At 36.4% G+C, this 20,165-nt stretch overlaps 1 protein-coding gene across 1 annotated transcript in view; it reads right to left on the bottom strand.

The window, feature by feature from the left end:
- The window catches only part of ME1 (malic enzyme 1), a 173,356-nt gene that overhangs the window by 104,895 nt on the left and 48,296 nt on the right, over positions 1-20,165 (bottom strand). Inside the window, exon 4 of the mRNA XM_081045123.1 lies at positions 1,269-1,344. Coding sequence (XP_080901249.1) covers positions 1,269-1,344 — 76 coding nt within the window. The remainder of the gene's footprint in view (positions 1-1,268; positions 1,345-20,165) is intronic.

Here is a 20,165-nt window from a genome sequence, read left to right as displayed (position 1 = left end):
GGAATATCACTGAGGACCCAGTATTAAGAGTCAAAAGGATAAAGGTAGGCTATTAATGAAGTTAATTAGCTGGCGGGAAGAACATGAAGCAAGGGGTCTGCTTACTGCCTAGTCTTTACGATTACAGGGATGTTATTTAGACCTCTCTACCTCAGAACTGTTTCCTAGATTGACTCATTCTTAAAATCCTCTCTACAGTCCCAATTAAATGTAAGTGTTCTTCTTCTTAGAAGACCAGACATTTATACTTCATAGAACTAGCACATTTTTAGGACAGGATCTGTGGACGTTGCAGGCTATTTGGGGGGGAGAAAAATTGAGAGGACAACTTAGGGTGGGAAAAAGCGAAAAACCTGGGAAGACTGGAAATAGTAAAAAAGATGTTTTGCTTTACAAGTTTGCCTAGCATGAGCCTTAAAGATCAGTGAATCAAATCCACCCACAACTGCTCAAACAAAACCAATCATTAAAGGAGTCACACTTCAGAAATTCCAGCAGAAGCACCTTTGTACCACAAAAAGGCATCCATTTATTCAATCTGAAGCATAAAAAATACCACAAAGTTGTTGGGCATCTAACAGAAAGGAAAAGGGGAGTCAAGGAGGGGATAAGTATGCCTCACTTTCCTTAGACAGGGAAGATGGTGGAGCATCATGTTGAAGAGCAAGGGCTCTGGGAGCTGCATTCAGTTCCCACCAGCACCACCACCACCATGCACTACTGTGAAACCCACTGTGTACCCTGTGCCTGCCTTTCCTCACTGAATAATCCTGATAATTACAAGAGTTAATCCAAGAACAGTGTCTCTGAAAGCAAACTAACAAATGTCAGATAATATTGTTATTTAATTTTCATTAGTTCACTCACAGAGGGAAGTAAAATGAGTTACTTATGGTCACAACAAGCAAATTAAGGAAATTAAGTAACAATTTTTTTTTTTTGGTCTATCTGGATGCCTCTTAGAGGATGAATAAACACAGAAAACATGAAAATGGAGTTTGCATAAAGAAATTCAGACGTTATTTCAATATTTATTCAACATTTATCATCACTGACAATGAAGAAATACTAAGAAATTAGATGAAAATAATGGGGAAAGTTAGTATCTAAATAAAATTAATCCACTGTGCAAAAATCAAAAGGATAGAAATCAGGTGACATTCACTAGGAAAGCTAGTGAATGCTACCTAATGTCAAGAAAAATGTCAATATGTTACAGGACAGGAAAAAGAACAAATTTGACATAGTGGGAAAATTTGATAGCTTACCTTGATGACATCTTCTGGCCATGCATTAAGAATTGAAGCAATATGCCCTCGATCATGGATACTAATAAAGAGACCTCTGACAGAAAAAAAAGAGTCATTTTAATTGACTTCAGACTTGTCAAACTATCATGAACATTTAACATTTTTTTCAAATAAGTTTGATATACCTCCATTTTTATCCAACTAGTGAAAATTATTTCCTTAAACAAATAAGGGATAGGAATCTTATAAGTAAGGGACAAGTTAATTTAAACAATATACTAATAGCTACAATGAAGGTATTCTTTAATTACATGTTCTTAAATGTTTTTTAATTAAAGAAACATTCATTGTTTTTATAGAGAGAATTTAAATAGCATTATCAATTCCACTCATATATTCATTTACAGTCTTTCATTAAATTATATAAAAGCCCTTTGGAAAACAACATGAAGCATATATAAATAGGCATTTCCGGTGTATATCCCATTTATAAAATATTAACAGTGTAAAGATAACATGTATTAGAAATGGCTGAAATGACTGAATGCTAAGCAGTCCTTCCATGTAGAACTTAACTGCTTCTTAGATTTGTGATCTTAGTTGCTGTTTGCAACTGTTGTTTAGACTGTAAACTGAAATATTTAACACAGCTTGTCCCTTGCCCCCCATTTCTTATGAAAGCCTAACAAATTATCTTTAAAATTTTTTAAAATTTAATTCTTAACCTCGTTTAAAAGTTTTACTTCTTGTGAAATAACTCAAACACAGGGGACCATATATGACAACTGTAAAGCTTAATGAATTGTTACAAGGCAACCACCCTTCTACATAATATCGATTTAAGCAGAGAGAATCTTGTCAGCTACCCAGTAAGCCCTCCACGTGTTCTCCCAATCAAAACTCCTCCCTCCTAAGAGTAACCATTCTCCTGACTTTCACGATATCATTTCCTTAATTTATAGTTATCCAAATTACAAACTATACATAAGCATGACTGTTTAATTTGTCTGTTAAAGTTTCCCGAAATCTGGATTTCATTGATTGCATCCTTATAGTACAGATTCACATGATAAGCTTTATTCTGTATTTCTCAGACAGTTGGTAATTGAATCTAAAGGCTTAATCAGATTCATGTTCGAAATGGCAATATTCCAATTCTATCAATCATTATTTATTAGCTGATACACTTCTTTAAAGAGAAATTTTACCACACCTATTGTTTGGGTACCCAATGGTAACGTTGACACAAGGAAAGGATAAATGCTTGATTCTTTCTCTTTACTTACTGGTTTTTAAAATAAAGAGCTCATTTGCTGTAATCCTTTAAGAGTTTCCACTAAGGTGTGTGTGTGTGTGTGTGTGTGTGTGTGTGTGTGTGTGTGTGTGTGTGTGTGTGTGTTGGATCAGTATGAACTCATGGATTTAAACATATTTTGTGTCTTAATCCATCACAAAATTTTATTTATTGAAATTCAAATTGTCCCATTCTTAGCCAGTGAAAGACTCTTCACTTTGGCCACTGAGCCCTTTTCAAAGGACTATAATAATTTCTGATGGCTTCCTTGGTCTGGTATGACAAGATGTTCCATTTTGTCTTGAAAATGTCTGCTCCAGGCCTGACATGACAAGCCCTGATTTCTCTAACAAGCCTTGGTTTCTTTTAATAGAAAGTGGTATTTCAAGACCACAATCTAGGTAATAGGGATTCCTACTGCTATTAGTTAATCAAAATAGCATTACATATATAAAAAAACTACAAAACAATGTTAACATTCACTTCCTATTTATGACCAGAAATCTCAAGTTGGCATTCTTCTCTTCTAAAGTTTACCACTAGGATTTCCCAGCAAATTCAACTTAGCACTCTGAGAGGACCACTCACAACTTCTCTTTTCTCCTCACCTCTCCTACATCCAACTCCCTCTCATTCTCAGTTGATAACCAAATCTTAAATTTCAAACAGAAATAGATGCAACAAGGTAAAAACTATGTCATCTTTCTAATATAAACTCCACTAACCCATCTGCATCTTTTTAAAAAAAAATACTTTATTTTCTAGAGCAGTTTTAGGTTCACAGCAAAACTGAGTAGAAGGTACAGAGATTTCCTACACATGCACAGCTCCCTGATTCTTCCCCCACACATGCACAGCCTCCCTGATTCTCAACATCCCCACCAGAGTGGAACATTTGTTACAATTGATGACACCTCCTTATTACCCAGAGTCCATAGTTTACATTAGGGTTCACACTTGGTGTTGTACACACTATGGATTTGGACAAATTTACGACATACTCCTATAAACACTCGTGTGCAGGTTTTTGTGTGGACATAAGTTTTCACCTCACTTGGGTAAATATAGCAGGTCCTTGAATAATGTTGTTTACTTCAGCATCATTTTATTCTAACATTGATGAGGAAAAATACATATGAATTCCCAGTCGGGACCACTGACTGTGTGGCGTTTTCTCTCCATATCTGTGTGGATTTCCTCTGGGTACTAAGGTTTCCTCCTACATCCCAAAGATGTGCACATGAGATGAGTTGGTGTGTTTAAATTGTCCCAGTCTGAGTGAGTGTGGCTGTGGCTGTGGGTGTGGGTGTACCCTGTGATGGAATGGCGTCATTTCAAGGACTGATTCCCACCTTGTGCCGAGCGACTGGGATAGGCTCCGGCCCCCTGCAACCCTGAATTCAAATAAGCAGGATGGAAATAATTGTCTTACTTGTTTTTACTAATCTTTCTTAACTGTATGTATATCTCACATTTATTTCAATGTTTTAATATTAGAAGTGTTTGGAGTTTGGTGATGTTTTTGTGACCACAAATATGTCTAGGAACTTAACTCTTATTTCTATCAATTAGTCTATGGTAAAATTGGTTTCATTTTTTTTTTTGCTTAAACACAATTTCTAAGAAACTATCCATGATGTTAAGTGAGGACATACTGTACCAGGATTGAGATTACTAGATCATATGGCAAGAGTATGTTTGCTTTTATAAGAACCAGCAAATTGTCTTCAACAGTGCTGTACCATTTTCCATTCCCACCAGCAATGGAAGAGAGTTCCTGTTGCTCACCATCCCCGCCATCATTTGGTGTTGTCAGTGTTCTAGATTTTGGTCATTTTAATAAATGTGTAGCGGTGTCTCATTGTTGTTTTACTTTGCATTTCACTGATGACACACAATGTGGAACATATTTTCATACACCATCTGTATACGAATCTTTTTCAGTGAGGTCTGTTAAAGACTTTGGCCCATTTTTTAATTGTGTTGTTTTTCTTATTATAGAGTTTTAAGAGTTCTTTGTATATTTGGGGTAATAGTTCTCTATCTTATTTTTTGCAAATATTTTCTCCCAGTATGTGACATACATTTTCATTCTCTTAAAAGCATCTATTGTGGAAAAGAAATTTTTAATTTTAATGAAATTCAGCTTATCCGTTATTTGTTTCATGGATTGTGCCCTTGGTGATGTATCTAAAAAGTCATTGCCATACCCAAGTCATCTAGATTTTCTCCTTTGTTATCTCCTAGGAGTTTTGTAGTTCTGTGTTTTACCTTTAGGTTTGTTTTCCGCTCCGGCAATTATCCTGTCTCCATGCTACACCATAACTTTCTCTACTGAATCAGTCTTATTGCCATAACCTGAGCTAATATCCCTCTTTGAAAAGACTGGATTTTGTCCCCTACTCCCCTCTCCTTCATAGCAAAACCCTTCAAAGATTTGTATATTCTTATTGTTTCCATTTCCCCATCTCCCATTCTCTCTTCAATCTATTAACAAGGCTTTTCTCCCTCCTTTTTACACAGAAACAACTCTTACCAAAGTCACCGATGACTCGCATCTGACTACAGGCAAAGGTCAACCCTCAGCTCTCATCTTATTCGACTTCTCAACTGTGTTTTACATGGCTTTAAATATCATGTTCACTATGACGACTCTCAAACTTTTGTCTTCAACGGCAGATCACTCCCTTGGGCTCCAAATGTAAATTTAACGATCTACTTAATTCCTCTCATCATTCAGGCCGCAACTCAATACTTTAGTTCCTCAGACAGGCCTTCTCTGATAACAGCAGTCAAAGAACCTCCACCCTACCGTTTTTATAATCTTCGTTATACTTATAACTACCTGAAATTATTTTTTTTTCACGTTTACTGTCTGTCTCCTCTCTGCCACCACGTTCCATATATACCCCATATATATGTATACAAATACACACAAAGCAGCAAGTTCCTTAAGTACAGAGACTCTATTTTGCTCACTATTATAATCCCATTCCTATAAGTGTGCTGGCACACAGTATCTGTCCAACAATATATTCTGACTTCAGTGCTGCAAAAATAAGGTTCCTATAACCATTTTTTAAGTACAGAAAATAAGAAATAAACCCAGACTTAGAATCACTTATTAAATAATTTCTAATTATGTTATGTAAGTGCTACAGGCAGGTTACTGATGACTGTCTGACTCAACAAAAATATTAATTTATGAAGTTGGCATTAAAATATATTTTTCCTTGTTTCAAATTAATTTATTTTTTTCTCCAAAATGATTACAAGCTCTTTATAAGTTATATATTTCTTTTGGATCTCTGTCATATCCAAGTACGCAATCAATGAGATATCAATAAATAATTGTAAAAAACAATTTGGATTTTTTAAGGAAGACATTTTTGTTGAATGTCCATGGCAATATAACAATAAATAATATTTCTTGGGAACTTGTTAGTTATCTAAAGTTTCCCAAGTGACACTGGTCGCAGGAAACACTATCATTCTTTTTAAAACAAGAATAAAATTAAAAAATGAATTCAAATAAAATTTAAATAATTTAGATGCCAAGGTTTATTACACAAAGATGTGAGTACACCTTCAGTGAGAGAGCTACTTGGCCCCCTGTAATCTCTTATTCTGAGTAAAGAGTCATTTGTAGCTTAGAGTTGGAGAGAGCTCACATCATTAAGGACCTGTAATGTCCCACCAAAGTCAAGTATTTTGAGAGAATAATTTGCAAAACTTCCTGGAATGCCTCTCTGATCATAACCTATTGAGATATACAAAAATGTTTCAGCACAGAAATGACTTATACATAATGGCATAGACTCGGGTATGAAACATTAATTCTCTACATGTACATATACACATTTACAGTTATAAAATGAAAAGATTAGAAAATTATTTATCAATATGTTAACATTTAATTTAATAATGTGGGCTCATGTTTATTTTATTCAATAGGTTTTAATCTGTAGCAAATACAGATTAAATACAGATTCTCAAAATGTTCACAATTAGGCCAGTGGGAGCCCCTTCAAGAGGGTGTCTATGTCCTTTTGACACATTCCCATCATTCTCTGAGTACTTCCTTACTTTCTGGTATGAGATGTCCCAACCTCATCTTTACTCATCCTGGCCCAGTCCTGGAATCAGCAATCTCTCTAAGGAGTTCTGGTTCTTTTGGTGGACAATTGTATTTAGATCTCAGTACTAGGTGCTCATCATTACTGAAGGGTTGCTGTTCCCAGGCCAGCTCAATGGACAGAGATAGCGAATATATGTGGGTACATACATTACACACACACACACACAAATTATATTTATTTATCTATTTCTATATCTATCCATCTTTTTTGTCTATACATTGAAAACCATAGCCTCTCAAATATGTGGTGATGAAGGACAACTGACTCTGGGTGGTGAACACACAATGTGATATATAGATGATGTACAACATTGTACACTTGAAATCAATGTAATTTTACTAACAATTGTCACCCCAAAGAACTTTAATTAAAAAAGAAAAAGAAAAAATAAAACCATAACCTCACACTACTACTTCCAACTCCAATTCAACACCACAGGATTCATTCTGGTGTTCTCCCTTCAGTTTCCACATTTGTAACAAGTTTCTCCTACAGTGAGAAATCTAACTCCTATTATGTTTAATATATTTATTTGATCAGTCCTCCTGTATAAAACTAATCTTGTCCCCTCCCTGCGTAAACACGCCACATACCCCACAAAGGCTCCAATCTCTGAAGTGGGCAGGCCTCCTATACAGATGCCCTCCTCCCCCGACTGGGGCTCTGACACCTGGCACTACCCTCCTACACAGATTCTCCCTTCACCTTGCTTGGCTCTCAGACCGTGAGTCAGGCTGCCGTCCTATGCAGGTGTTTTTAGTCCTGCTCAGGCTCAGACACTCCATGCTAGGTCCCCACTCCTTTTATTCAGTGGTTGAAGGACCATGAAGCAGACAGAGGGTGCAGCCTGATGGATGCTGTTTTCTTTGAGGGACAGCCAAAAACCAGTGCTGGATGCTCAAAAAGAAGCTACAATTATCCATTGCTGCTGGAGGAATATCCTCAAGCATGTCTTTACAAATAAAGGATTTTTATTCCTTTGTGTATCATACTTGTGGAAGTTATTTTCCTAATTTTTTTTATTTTTCACTTTTGTTTGTTGTTGTTTGCCATTTGCATTAGTGAAACAAATTGATTTTTATCCTTTCAGATTTCTTACATTTCTTTTAAGCATACAAAGTTCTTCCTCATGAATCATTTTACTTTTTTGCCTAGGTTTGATTCAGTTCCTTAAATCTATCTAAAATTTTTGTATAGTCTGTGATGCAAGGATCTAATAGCTCACTTCATACTTTCCCAAATGTCACACTTCTGATATAACCACACTTTCACATCATTAATGTCTCCTGGCTTTTGACACTGCTTTGATTTTTTCCAAGTTATCTGTCTATCCTGATTGAATTTCCTTCTTTATTCAGCTAAATTTTATCCATTCTGCCAACCATTATTAACTCCCTTGCCATTTTCTCTTTCCATTACACCCTTTATGAAAACCTCCAAATCGAAATCAATCCATCTGCCTTTCCTTTTCCTCAAGCCCTATTACTGTACAATGATGTCTGGAAAAGACACGTAACCAGGTGTGTTAGATCCATTACATCCTCACGGTCTATTCAGTGTCAGCAAGATCCTCACAACTCAACTTGACTTCCACAAATACCTTCTATTGGCTACTGTTAGATTTTTCCATAAGAGCTACATCATATTTTCCCCGCCCCTCTCATCAGATTGGCACGCTTTTTTTTTTTTTTTTAACTCTGGAGATAAAATAGACACTTTTGGCTTCTAGCTACCTACCTATAAACTTCCTTCCATTAGTCACTTTTATCCATTCTTAGTCTTCTTCACAGTTTCCTTTGTTTCTGCTTAATCCTTCAATGCTGGCATTCTCAAAAAAAAGTCCTCTTTTTCACTCTAATGCACAGGGAAGGCCTCGGGACTCTGCTTTGCTGCCACTCTCAGACTCATTTTTGAGGTCCACTTTGCCTCAGCTTCTGCTGAATGTCTGATCTTTTAGCTGTAGCTCCCATTTTCGCCTCATCCTTGCTCTTGGCATTTGATCAACTAATTGAGCCTGAGAACAATCTAGTTTCCAACTGGGGGTGATCTTCTAAGGTTTCACTTAGGCATCCCTCCAACTCTTCCAGCTCTGATAGGCTCGCCCCTGATTGCTTATCAGAGGCAGTACACATTTGTGCTTGGAAATATAACCCAGCACACATTAAAGCTGAGTGGGAATCTCTCTTTAACCCCATAGAATCTAGCGCTTTTTTTTTCTAATATAACATTTATCGTATTTATCATAACATTTGTCATATAATTTTTCACTTTCTTATGTCCGACTTGATTATGAACTCTTGAAGTCAGGAATTCTGATTTCTTACAGAAAGAAGGAACCAGGGAGTGATGGACAGAATATAGGTGAGGACAAAAGAAGGTAGTTTAGATGTGATTATGGCACTGGCTGACCCTACGGTGGGTAAAACACTATAGCAAAAAGTCTGGGATGGAGAACACTCAGGAGCTATGTGGTCAATGTACATAGTATAATTTGGCGGGCTTTCTGAAAATGACATGGCAAAGAAATAGAAGAAATCAAAATTTAGTGGGGGCAAGTCCCTGGAAAATATATAGCAAGAACCAGACAAATGCCCACTTCTAGGACTTGGAGCACCTGGGGTCTAAGAGATGAGCAACTTGAGATCTTAATGTTAACATGGGGACAACAGATCTTAACGACAGCAAAGAACTTCAGAAATAATGAGAGAACCAATTGACAGCACCAGAGCTACTAGGCCTGAGGAAAAAAAAATCACAAAAAATGGAAGATCACATCAGCTTCAGAAGAAAGGTACATAAGTTAGTTTAAGTGCTTCAGGCTTCAGTATGGTGTAGATTAGAAATAAACTTAGATGAGGCAGCACCTGTCAATGGGAGGGATCCATGGAAAGTGCAGGGGCCAATGAAAGGTGACATCTTTGTGACTGAATACCAGTTCTATTATAGAAGTAAAAAAAATTTTTTAATTGAGGCCAGAAGAGTAAGGTAGATTTCCCATTTCTTCTAGTCACTTACTTCCAAATATAAGGTTTTTTATTACCAGTTAACATCCTAATAGTACTAACATAAGTGATATTTTCCTTTGTGTAACTATTTGATTTGTGTAACATTGTTCTACAATGATAATTTTGTGAATTTGTATTGTTGATTGTCAGATAATGTTTAAAGCTCTATTTCTAGTCTTCATCCTTCTGAGGAGTGAATTAGTACTATGGGCAGATTTCTAAAATTATCCCCAAGATTTCCTAGCTCCCTGGTGTTCACACCCTGAATAACCCCAGGACTGTGCACGCAACATAGTTTACTCTGAATAGGTTATATTAGATAATACTGTTGGCCTGAAGATAGGAAGGTTATCTGGGAGGGTCTGCACTCTTTAAAGGCAGTTTTCTATTAGCCTCCAGACGAGTACTCAGTCTGGCTGACCTCTTGATTTTAGCCTTGTATACCTCAAACATAGAACCCAACCACACCATGCCAGATTTCTGACCTACAGAAATTTACACTAAATGGATGTTGTCTAAAGAAGCTGTTTGTGTTAATTTGTTACATATCAATAGAAAATTAATACAAATACTGTGTATATGAAAAGTAAAATTCAGATACTCATTCCACCATTTATCATATGCTCATACATATTTATTTTACAATAGACATGACACAGTGCCAGACACTAGGAAAAACAGAAGAGGATTCTATATTGCAGAAAAGTTCTGTTGTCCCTTCTATAACCCAAATACAAATGCATAGCATTAGTTAGCATAAATAGCTGTAATTTCCAGAAACCAAAAGTGACTACTAAGATTTGCAATATTCTTCCAAATGGTGGTAACATGTGACCTATTACAATTCCATTTTGACAATTCCAAAGGCAATATTCTTTTTATGAGGATGCAGATACAGTGTGGTAATATTTTTTTTTAAATATTATGGAAGAAAACAGGCATATTTGGACAGGTAAAAGAAACATATATGTGAAAAAAAATTCCTTTTTCACAGCTTAATTTGGTAATAACAACTACATTATTATATTAATGTATTATATTAATAACATAATGTTCATCTAATCTAATACTGTATTACATTTTATTTCAGGTCATCAATGGTGATTGGATAAACAATTGCCTTGAGAAGGGGGTAAAGGTGATGGGAATAAGATTGCAGGCCAAAGGGGACTTTATCACTAATTAAAAAAACAAAAAAATAAATATGATATAATGTTAACAAATGTAAATTCTAAATTATGGACATATGGGTGTCTTTGTACATTTCCTACATTTTGACTTTTTTCAAAAAATAATTTTACCTTCTATATTTTTAAGAGAAAAGTAAAAGTAAATATATTTGTCTTTCAGCAAAAGGGAGAAAAGTGATTTTTTTCAAGCTTAGCTACTTAGTGGCAGACCAAAAACTGATTTTTCTGACACCTCTATCAGTGTTCTTTCCATTTTACAAAGAGACACAAACTCTTTCTAATTACGAGCATAAAGGGCCACTACAAGCGATTTGAATCTACAAATACCTGACCAGGGAGAGAGTAGAAGATGAGGGAGAGCCCAGGTGACCAGGTCATGTCCAGTCAGGGTTTGCTATTAACAGACGAGAGGCCTGGGGCCAATCTGAGCACAAATAGCTCAACATTATATCATGGTGAAAGGGAAAGGCCTTGTAGTAAAAGTAGGAGTGTTGAGAATTGGGGAAGTGAATCAACTGCCTAACAAGGTCTGAGACTTATGAGAGGCAGAAATAGACTGGACAGGAGGATGTAGAGATACAGATTATTGGATGACCTTTTGGGAACTAACGGTCCTTTCTGTGACATTCATCTTAGCTTGACATTCTTTCCTTCCCAGGAAACAAATCATTGAAGTTAAAACCATATTTTAAGAATATGTACAAATATATTAATAAGCTTGGTTCTCTGATTTACTATTTCCATGTGCTTTGGTTTAAGATGTAATATTTAAGTCTATTATTTTTCTGGCCTTTATATACTTTCAATTTTTGTTGCATTTAGTCCCGTAATTTCAAAGGAGTTCCTTAAAATTATCATACAATGAACTAAAATATAATAAAGCTATATATGAGTATGTTGATCTTGTAGGTTAGCACATTGCTTTACATAACTAACACACGTAACAATTTAATCAGTGGACCATATCATACTTTTTAGCTTCATACTAGAGAAAGGCATTAGATAGATTTGGTCTAGAATGATCAGTAAACTGTGTCTCAATATCTGAGTCTACGATATTATCTATTCCAATCCAGAGACTGCAACAGTAAGGATTTTCCAAGTTTATTTTCATGTTCCTCTGCAGTATATGCTAGATATGAGAAGATCTACAGGAAAGTCAAATGAAGAAATTGTATTACTAAGACAATAGACTTTTAAAAAATAAAAATAAATATATATCCTTCATAGAATTTATCTCCTATGATTTTTTCCCCACCCTTGTAGTTTCTGGCATAGTTAAGTATCAGGTCATGTGAGTCATTAAATGACGAAAAAGGAGGAGGATGTATGGGAAATCAAAGACCTAGCGGGCTGTTGGTAGCCCAAAGAGAACATATCATTGGAACTTATTTCCCTTCCTGATACCAAACATCCTATAGGAACTCTAAATACCAACTGAAGTGAATCGAGATACAAGTATGTTTGTTTCGTGATTTTAAAAATATCCCTTTTTTATGGAGTTTTGGCTGATAGATTATTTTAAGCCAATTCCCTAGCTCTGCAACAAGTCTATGACCCTGTTTTCCCGTTAATGCAGTCTGCGTCATATAACGAAAATATTTTTGTTCCAAAGTTAGAGGTAACATCTTCCATTTTTGAACTGCTGGTAGAAAAATGACCTTTCTGTTTTCTAAGAGGAAAAAACGTTAATTATTATTAATGTTACAGTATACATTTTTACAATTTGTGATCATATTTAAGAATGTTTCAACAAGCATAACACATGTACTCCTTTTCGTTGTTCAATCCATCAGTACAAACTGCTAATATGGTGATCACTACATATCCATTGTGAACAAAAACATTTTTAAGAACATATGTTCCTCTATACGGACCATGCCAACTATTCTGAACTGGCAGCTAACTACGCATATAGATGGCTAGTACCCTTTACATACATAATACTGTTTTAGTCATTTCATAACATGTAATTTCCCTATTCTTTATAATGTAGGCAATATATGTATTTTGGCCTTATGTTTAACCATCAATAACTTATAGGAATAAGATAAATATGAGTATTTTCTATATTGAATGTACAATCAATGAAAAACAAAGTTGAATTCTTTATATCCTAAGAAAAGATGTTCTCATTCATTTCAAAAGGTCCTATCAGGAAAGAACAAGAATATCTACTACCATTACAAATGAAAGCCGTAGAAAACATTATTTTGTTCTAAAGTTTTTCTTTTTTATTGCATTAAAATATATTGACCCCACCCCCAAAGCTGGAATCTTTTGTCTTTGAATAATTTATTTTAGTTTTCTATTTTCAGAGCAACATCAGTGATGTTTTCAAAAAAAGCATGTTATAATAATACATTATACGATATACCTTAGCCTCGCTTTTCAAAAAAGATTTTTATTGTGCTATAGCTACCATACTATGTTATATTAGTTACAGGTGTACACCATAGTTATTCAACATCTATATACCTGAAGAAGTGATCACCATTAGAAGCCCAGCAACTGACTCTGTACGACGCTGTCACAATATTATTGACTGTATTCCCTGTGCTGTGCATTGCATCCATGACTTATTTGTTTTATACTTAGAAATTCAAACCTCTTATTCCCCTTCACCTTTTCCTCTTTTTAATTTTTCAATTACAGTTGACATTCAATATTATTTTATATTAATTTCAGGTGTACAGCATAGTGGTTAGACATTTATGTACTTTAAGAAGTGATCCCCCTGACTATTCTAGTACCCACCTGGCACTACACACAGTTATTACATCATTGACTATATTCCCTATGCTTTACTTTACATTCCCATGACCATTTTGTAACTACCAATTTGTACATCTTAATCCCCTCACCTTTTTCATCCTGCCTCCCATTCCCCTCCCACCTATCATCCCAATAAATTCAGTACCCATCTGACACCATGCATAGTTATTACAATATTACTTATGCTATACCCTACATCCCCATGGCTACTGGGTAACAACCAATTTGTACTTCTTAATCCCTTCCCCTTTTTCATCCCCCACCCAATCTGGCAACCATCAAGATGTTCTCTGTATCTATGAGTTTGTTTCTGTTATGTTTGTTTATGTTGTTCTTTAGATTCCACATATAAGCAAAATCACATTGCATTTGTCTTTCTCTGTCTGACACTCCACCCAGCACAATACCCTCCAGGTCCATCCATGCCACTGCAGATGGCAAAAACCCATTCCCTTCCATGGCTAAGCAATAATTCCATTGTATATATGTACCACCTACTCTTTATCCAGTCATCCATCAATGGACACCCAGGCTGCCTCCACATCTTGGCCATTGTAAACAATGCTTCAATGAACGTGTGGATGCCGTGTCCCCTCAAAGTAGCATTTTGGGTTTCTTTGGATAAACACCCAGAAGTAGGATTACTAGGTCCTTCTTTGTCTCTTGTTATAGCCTTTCTTTTGAAGTTTATTTTGTCTCTAATATGTATTGTTACCCCAGCTTTTTGTTTGTTTCCATTTTCATGAAATATCTTTTTCCCATCCCTTTACTTTCAGTCTGTGTGTGCCTTTCAATCTGAAGTGAGTCTCGTGTAGGCAGTATATGTAAAGATCTTGTTTTCTTGTCCATTCAGTCATCCTATCTTTTGATTGGCGCATTTAACCCATTTACTTTTATGGTGATTATTGATAGGTATGTAGTTATTGCCATGTTATTATTCATATTTTTTATCTTTTTTCTTTCTTTTCATCTTTAGAAGTCCCTCTAACGTTTCTTGTAGCACTGGTTTAGGGGTGATGAACTTCAGCTTTTTCTTCTCTCGGAAGCTCTTTATCTTTCCTTCGATTCTAAATAATAGCCTTGCTGGGTAGAGCAATCTTGTTTATAGGTCCTTGCTTTTCATCACTTGGAATATTTCATGCCAATCCATTCTGGCCTGCAAAGTTTCTATTGAGAAATCAGCTGGGCGCCTTATGGGATCTCCTTTGTAGCTAACTAACTGCTTTTCTCTTGCTGCTTATAGGATTCTTTATCTTTAACCTTTGGCATTTTAATTATGAGGTGTCTTGGAGTGGGCCTCTTTGGATTCATCTTGTTTGGGACTCTGCTTTCTGGGCTTGTATGTCTATTTCCTTCATCAGGTTAAGGAAATTTTCAGTCATTATTTCTTCAACTGGGTTTTCAACACTTTGCTCTTTCTCTTTTCCTTCTGGTACCTCTATGATGGGACTATTGGTAGCTTGACGTTGTTCTAGAGTCCCCTTAAACTATCCTCACTTTTTTATGGATTTTTTTCTGTTGGGTGTTTTGTGCTACCCTATCTTCTAAAGTGCTGATTTAATCCTCTGCTTAATCTTGGATTTAATCCTCTGCTTCATCACTGTTGACTGCCTCTAATGTATATTTCATTTCAGTTATTATATTCTTTATTTCTGACTGTTTCCTTTTATGTTTCCTGTCTCTCTGTTGAAGTTCTCCCTGAAGTTACTGAGCCTCCTTATACGAGAGTTTGGAACTCTGCGTCTGGTAGATTGCATGTCTCCATTTTGTTTAGCATGTTTTCTGGAGCTTTGTTCTGTTCTTTTATTTGGGCCATGTTTCTTTGTCTCTCTCCATTGTGTCTTTCTCCCTGTGTTTGTTTCTATGTGTTTCTTTCTCCCTGTGTTTGTTTCTATTAGGTAGGGCTGCTATGTCTCCCTGTCTTGCTAGAGTGGCCTTATGTAGTAGGTGCCCAGTGGCACAATCTCCATGGCCACCAGAGCTGGGTGCTCCAGATGTCTCCTCTGTGTGGGTTGTGTGCATCCCCCGGGGTAGTTGAGCCTTGGTTGCTGTTTGCACATTAATGGGAGGGATTGACCCTTGGGCTGACTGGTTGTGAGGACTGGCTGCAACCACTTTGGAGGGGCTGTAGTATCGGGGCAGACCCTACAGAGCAGGATTCTTTTTAGCAGAATTCTGAGCCTGTCCAGCATGCCCGTTAGGTACATCATGTTTGACAGTGGCTGGGTGATGCTCCAGCTCAGTCTGAAGCTGGCCTCTGAGTGTGCCAGACCAGGGGCATCCTGGGAGGGGACCGACTGCAGGCCAAGTTCAGCCACAGCCTATCCCCTGCCTGGGGCCACCTGGCCTGAGCCGCAAAGCAATCTGTAGAGGCCACCACCCGCACTAGGCTTGGACATGCCTCAAGAGGCTGGCTTCTCCTAGTGCTACTGCTCAGCCAGATGTCACTCTTTTGGCTTTTGTGAACACTTGGGAGATTTTTTAAAAGTTTGCAGCATTAGCCAAGACAGACTGTTTGTATTGAAAAGCCCCTGGAAGTGGCCTCATTGGGCCTGAAAGTTTGGTGTAGTGGAATCACTCAGGGAATCACCAGGGTGAGGTAGATGAATGGTGTTAGGTAGGTTGGTAGAGACTCAGATGTGGTAGCCACCTACATCTTCATACCAGACGGCAGGGAGGGCTCAACAAAGGAACAATGGCTTCTGACAGCTCCTCCATCAGGGAAAAAGCTGCCCCATCAGTTCTTGCCCTTAGGCCACATAATCAAGTTCCTCCCCGTATGTCCCTGGTGCCTTTCCAGCTGCTGTCCCAGCTCTGGACCTCAGAGCAAGTGAGTCCATCAGCAAGTGAGTCCATGTGTGGGGCCTTTAAGAGGATCACTTGGGACTGCAGCCACCCTCGTCTCACCCAGCCACAATCTCTGCTGGTTCACACAGCCAAAAGTTATGGAGACTTCTCTTCACAGCACTGGAAATCTGGGCTGGGGAGACTGGTGTGGGGCTGGACCCTTCACTCCTCCAGGGGGGATTTCTGCAGCCAAGATATTCCTCTCAATTTTTAACGTTCACACGCAGATGTGGGACCAGCCTGTTCCATGTCTCTGTCTCTCCTACCAGTCTCAAGGCTTCATCTGTATGTCCTTAGTTGTAGGGCTTTTGTTTACCTAGACTTCAGGCAATTCTCAATGATGGTTGTTCTGTAGTTTAGTTGTAATTTTGATGTTGTCATGAGAGGAAGTAAGTACAGCATTTACCTACTCCACCATCTTGACAGGAAATCTCAAAAACAATGTTTTTTTTACAGCAATTTGAGAAGACAAAATATTTTCATTTTCAAGTCAAAACCTGGCAGTCATTATATCAAAGTCCTATATGTTTTCAATCAAATTTACTTTGTTATAATGAGTTTTAAACTGATTATACAGAATTTTTAAAGGGTCTTAAAAGCACAGGAAAGATGTTTTAATGTTTTAAAAGGAAACCCTAAAGGGAAAGCTTTTAAAGGATGCAATAAGAAGACATAAAAAAAAAAGATAAGAGTTTTAAATATTTATAGGATTGTTACAAAAAATATAAGAATCATTATTTTAAAAAACCTTAATCAAAAATAATAACTTAGATAAAATACAAGTGATTTAAGTTTGCATTTATAAAGGCTATTAAATATTAAAATTGATAAGCTTAGGAAGACCAAAAGATGTGCTTAAAATTTTCTGTGATATTGGGAATTAAGGAATTAAAGTAACTGACATATCCAGGTCTTTCTCAGTCTGAATTACTATTATTCCAAGATACTATATAGTGAGAGAAAAAGACAGAACAAATTACTAACTTTGCAAGAAAAAAAATAGCCTTACCCTCCTTGTGTTCAATCCTTTATGTGATATTTGCTTCTTTTAAACTCCCTTTTCCGTAAAGAGAGCAGTAGCAAAGACACCAGAAATATCTGATAGGACAGACTAAAATTCTTTAATTTTGACTTTATAGTGAGGAAAATAAAAATTACCCAGAACTATGAAACAGAAGCTAAAATGAGGGTGGAGAAACATGGAGAAATGGCCATAGAATGATAGTTTTCCATACACAAAACAATTGCCTAATACCGACTACTTGCCAAGCATCCATTTTACTCATCCTGTTTGAATTAGCAAATTCTATCAGCATAGAATAATTACTTAGTCTCTCACATAGGCTGTTATCTGAAGTTTCCTTCCAAAGTTATAAATAAGAGCAATGAAGTAAAGGGGGAAAAGAGCACTTATTTTCCTCACTTTTAAGGGAAAATACAGACACCCTATCAAACATGTTGGTAATGCAAAGAAAAAAATTCTCCAGTTATTTGATGTCTATGGAGTAAGAGACATATCTAGGGCCAATATAAACTGACTATTGCAATGGGATCCAAGAGTGGAAGAATAGAGACACTCAATGATGGAAGTACACGAGAGTATGTAATGCCACTGCTTTTTATGCAATAAGTCAAAGGCACTAAGGGCAAGAGACAGCAATGAAAAGAAGGATACAGAAGAGTTCAATTACTTCTACACATTTAGCATTTCACTCAGACCATTAAGATTTGTCCCAATGTTTACATGAAATTTACCCACTCAGGTTCATGGTCCCATGTCCAAAATCTTTAGAGAATCTCTACATTAATAAAATAACTTTCATTAATAATCATGCTGTTGTTGCTATAAACTGACTAAAGTTTATTCTAATTCTTTGATTCTTTTTTCTCTGATAAACAACATTCTTGGACAGCAAGAGCTTCTTAGTTGAAGCTTTGTTTACAGGTTCCTTTCAAATTGCTAATAAAGTAAATCCCACAGCCTTAACTCTGGGCCTTTGTCCAGAAGTCTTTCCTTTTACTGATCTTTACTTTAGAAGTCTGTATTCTTGCAGACTGGTTTTTCTAAACTCAAAACTAGTGATCAAACCATTCAACCAATTAGTTTCATGTCCTTTACTAACACTGAGGGGAAAAAATTGACAGAGATCCACATGCATAATAATAGGTCTTTATTAACCTAAAAGAAAAAACTGCTGAGTACAGGCATTGTCTCCGGGTACTTTTCCTTTCTTTTCAGAGAAAGAAAATTCATCAATAGAAAAAACATAAGCCACATGAGCAGACTTGATACACTGCCAAATACAGTTCAAGCAAATTCCTTTGATGTGAGGCTAGTTTTTCTAAGAAAATGATCCCCCTCAATCCTGCTCCATAAACCAAATAATGACTATTTTTCCTCAGATTTAGACCATCCCTGCACAAATTCAAATTTATGCTATCACTGGAAATTTGTCACTGGTTTCAAGTCTAGCATAATTGAGAAATATGCTTTCAGAAAAACATAAACTATGTTTTATCACATCACTAAGACTTTGGAGAAATTAAAGGATAAAGTTAAACAGCACTAACTTGATTCATAATGGAGTTCTCAGGCTACCTCCTTTGGGAAATTGTGCCTGAATTCCAGTTTTGTCCGGGTTAAAGGACCCTCCTATGATTCCATAGTACCTTGTACTGTCTTATCATAATGTTTATCACCCAGTTTTATAATTGCTTATTTATTGTTTCTCTCCTCCATTAGCCCGTATGCTTCCTGAGGTAAACTGTTATGTCTGTTGTGTTCATTATTTTATTGCAATGACCTGACACATGCTTGGTACTTAGTGGCTGAGGCAGATTAAGAATGACCACAAATTCTTTGACATTCCTCCCATAGAAAGTGGGGTCTATGTCCCCTTCTTGATTCTGGATGCCTCTGTAACTGCTATGAGCAATAGAATATAGTAGAAGTATAGTATAATAGAAGTAATATTCAATTCTTAAGAAACTAGCAGTTCCATTTCCTATTTCTAGAACACTTTCTCTTAAGAGTCCGAAGACTGATATATATGGTTGAGAAGACTTTCCGAGGAGTACAAATGTATGAATAATTTTAAAGTAATCAATTTCTAGATATTTACCTTGCATATCTCTTTCCTAAAATTGATCTAAGACCTGGTGCGGTTCTTCAAAGACAAATCTACTCATGGAGATTCTCTGTTCCCTATCTGTTTTCACACTGGACTTTTTATTGTACAAAAGAAAGACATCAAATTACCTATCCAAAATTTTGCTACACAAAACCTTTGAAATTTCACTGAATTTGGTGAGGCTTGCCCAGGCCCATTTTTGATATATTCCTGTTTTAAGTGAACTGTGGCACTAAAACAAGGGTGTCTTGGTTCTGAATCCAGATACAGTATACAGTAGATCAGTGGGAAGTAGCTTCAGTCCTGAAGGAGACACCCACAAAAGGCAAAAGAACCATACACTGAAAATGGCTTTTTTTATATCATATTTAATGAAAAGCACACATTTTCAACTATTCTCAATAGTTTATACTGGAAATGAAATCTTTAAACAGCTAGAAGCAGTGAATAGTTAATGATACTGATGGTTTTAAATATAACAGAGTATTTTCAAAAACTACTATATATGTCTAGATATACTAGATAAAACCTACA

Source organism: Rhinolophus hipposideros (assembly GCF_964194185.1).
Source record: "Rhinolophus hipposideros genome assembly, chromosome: 3".
Taxonomy (NCBI): Eukaryota; Metazoa; Chordata; class Mammalia; order Chiroptera; family Rhinolophidae; genus Rhinolophus; species Rhinolophus hipposideros.
Note: the sequence above shows the minus strand (reverse complement) of the source record. Positions and strands in the feature narration are given on the sequence as shown.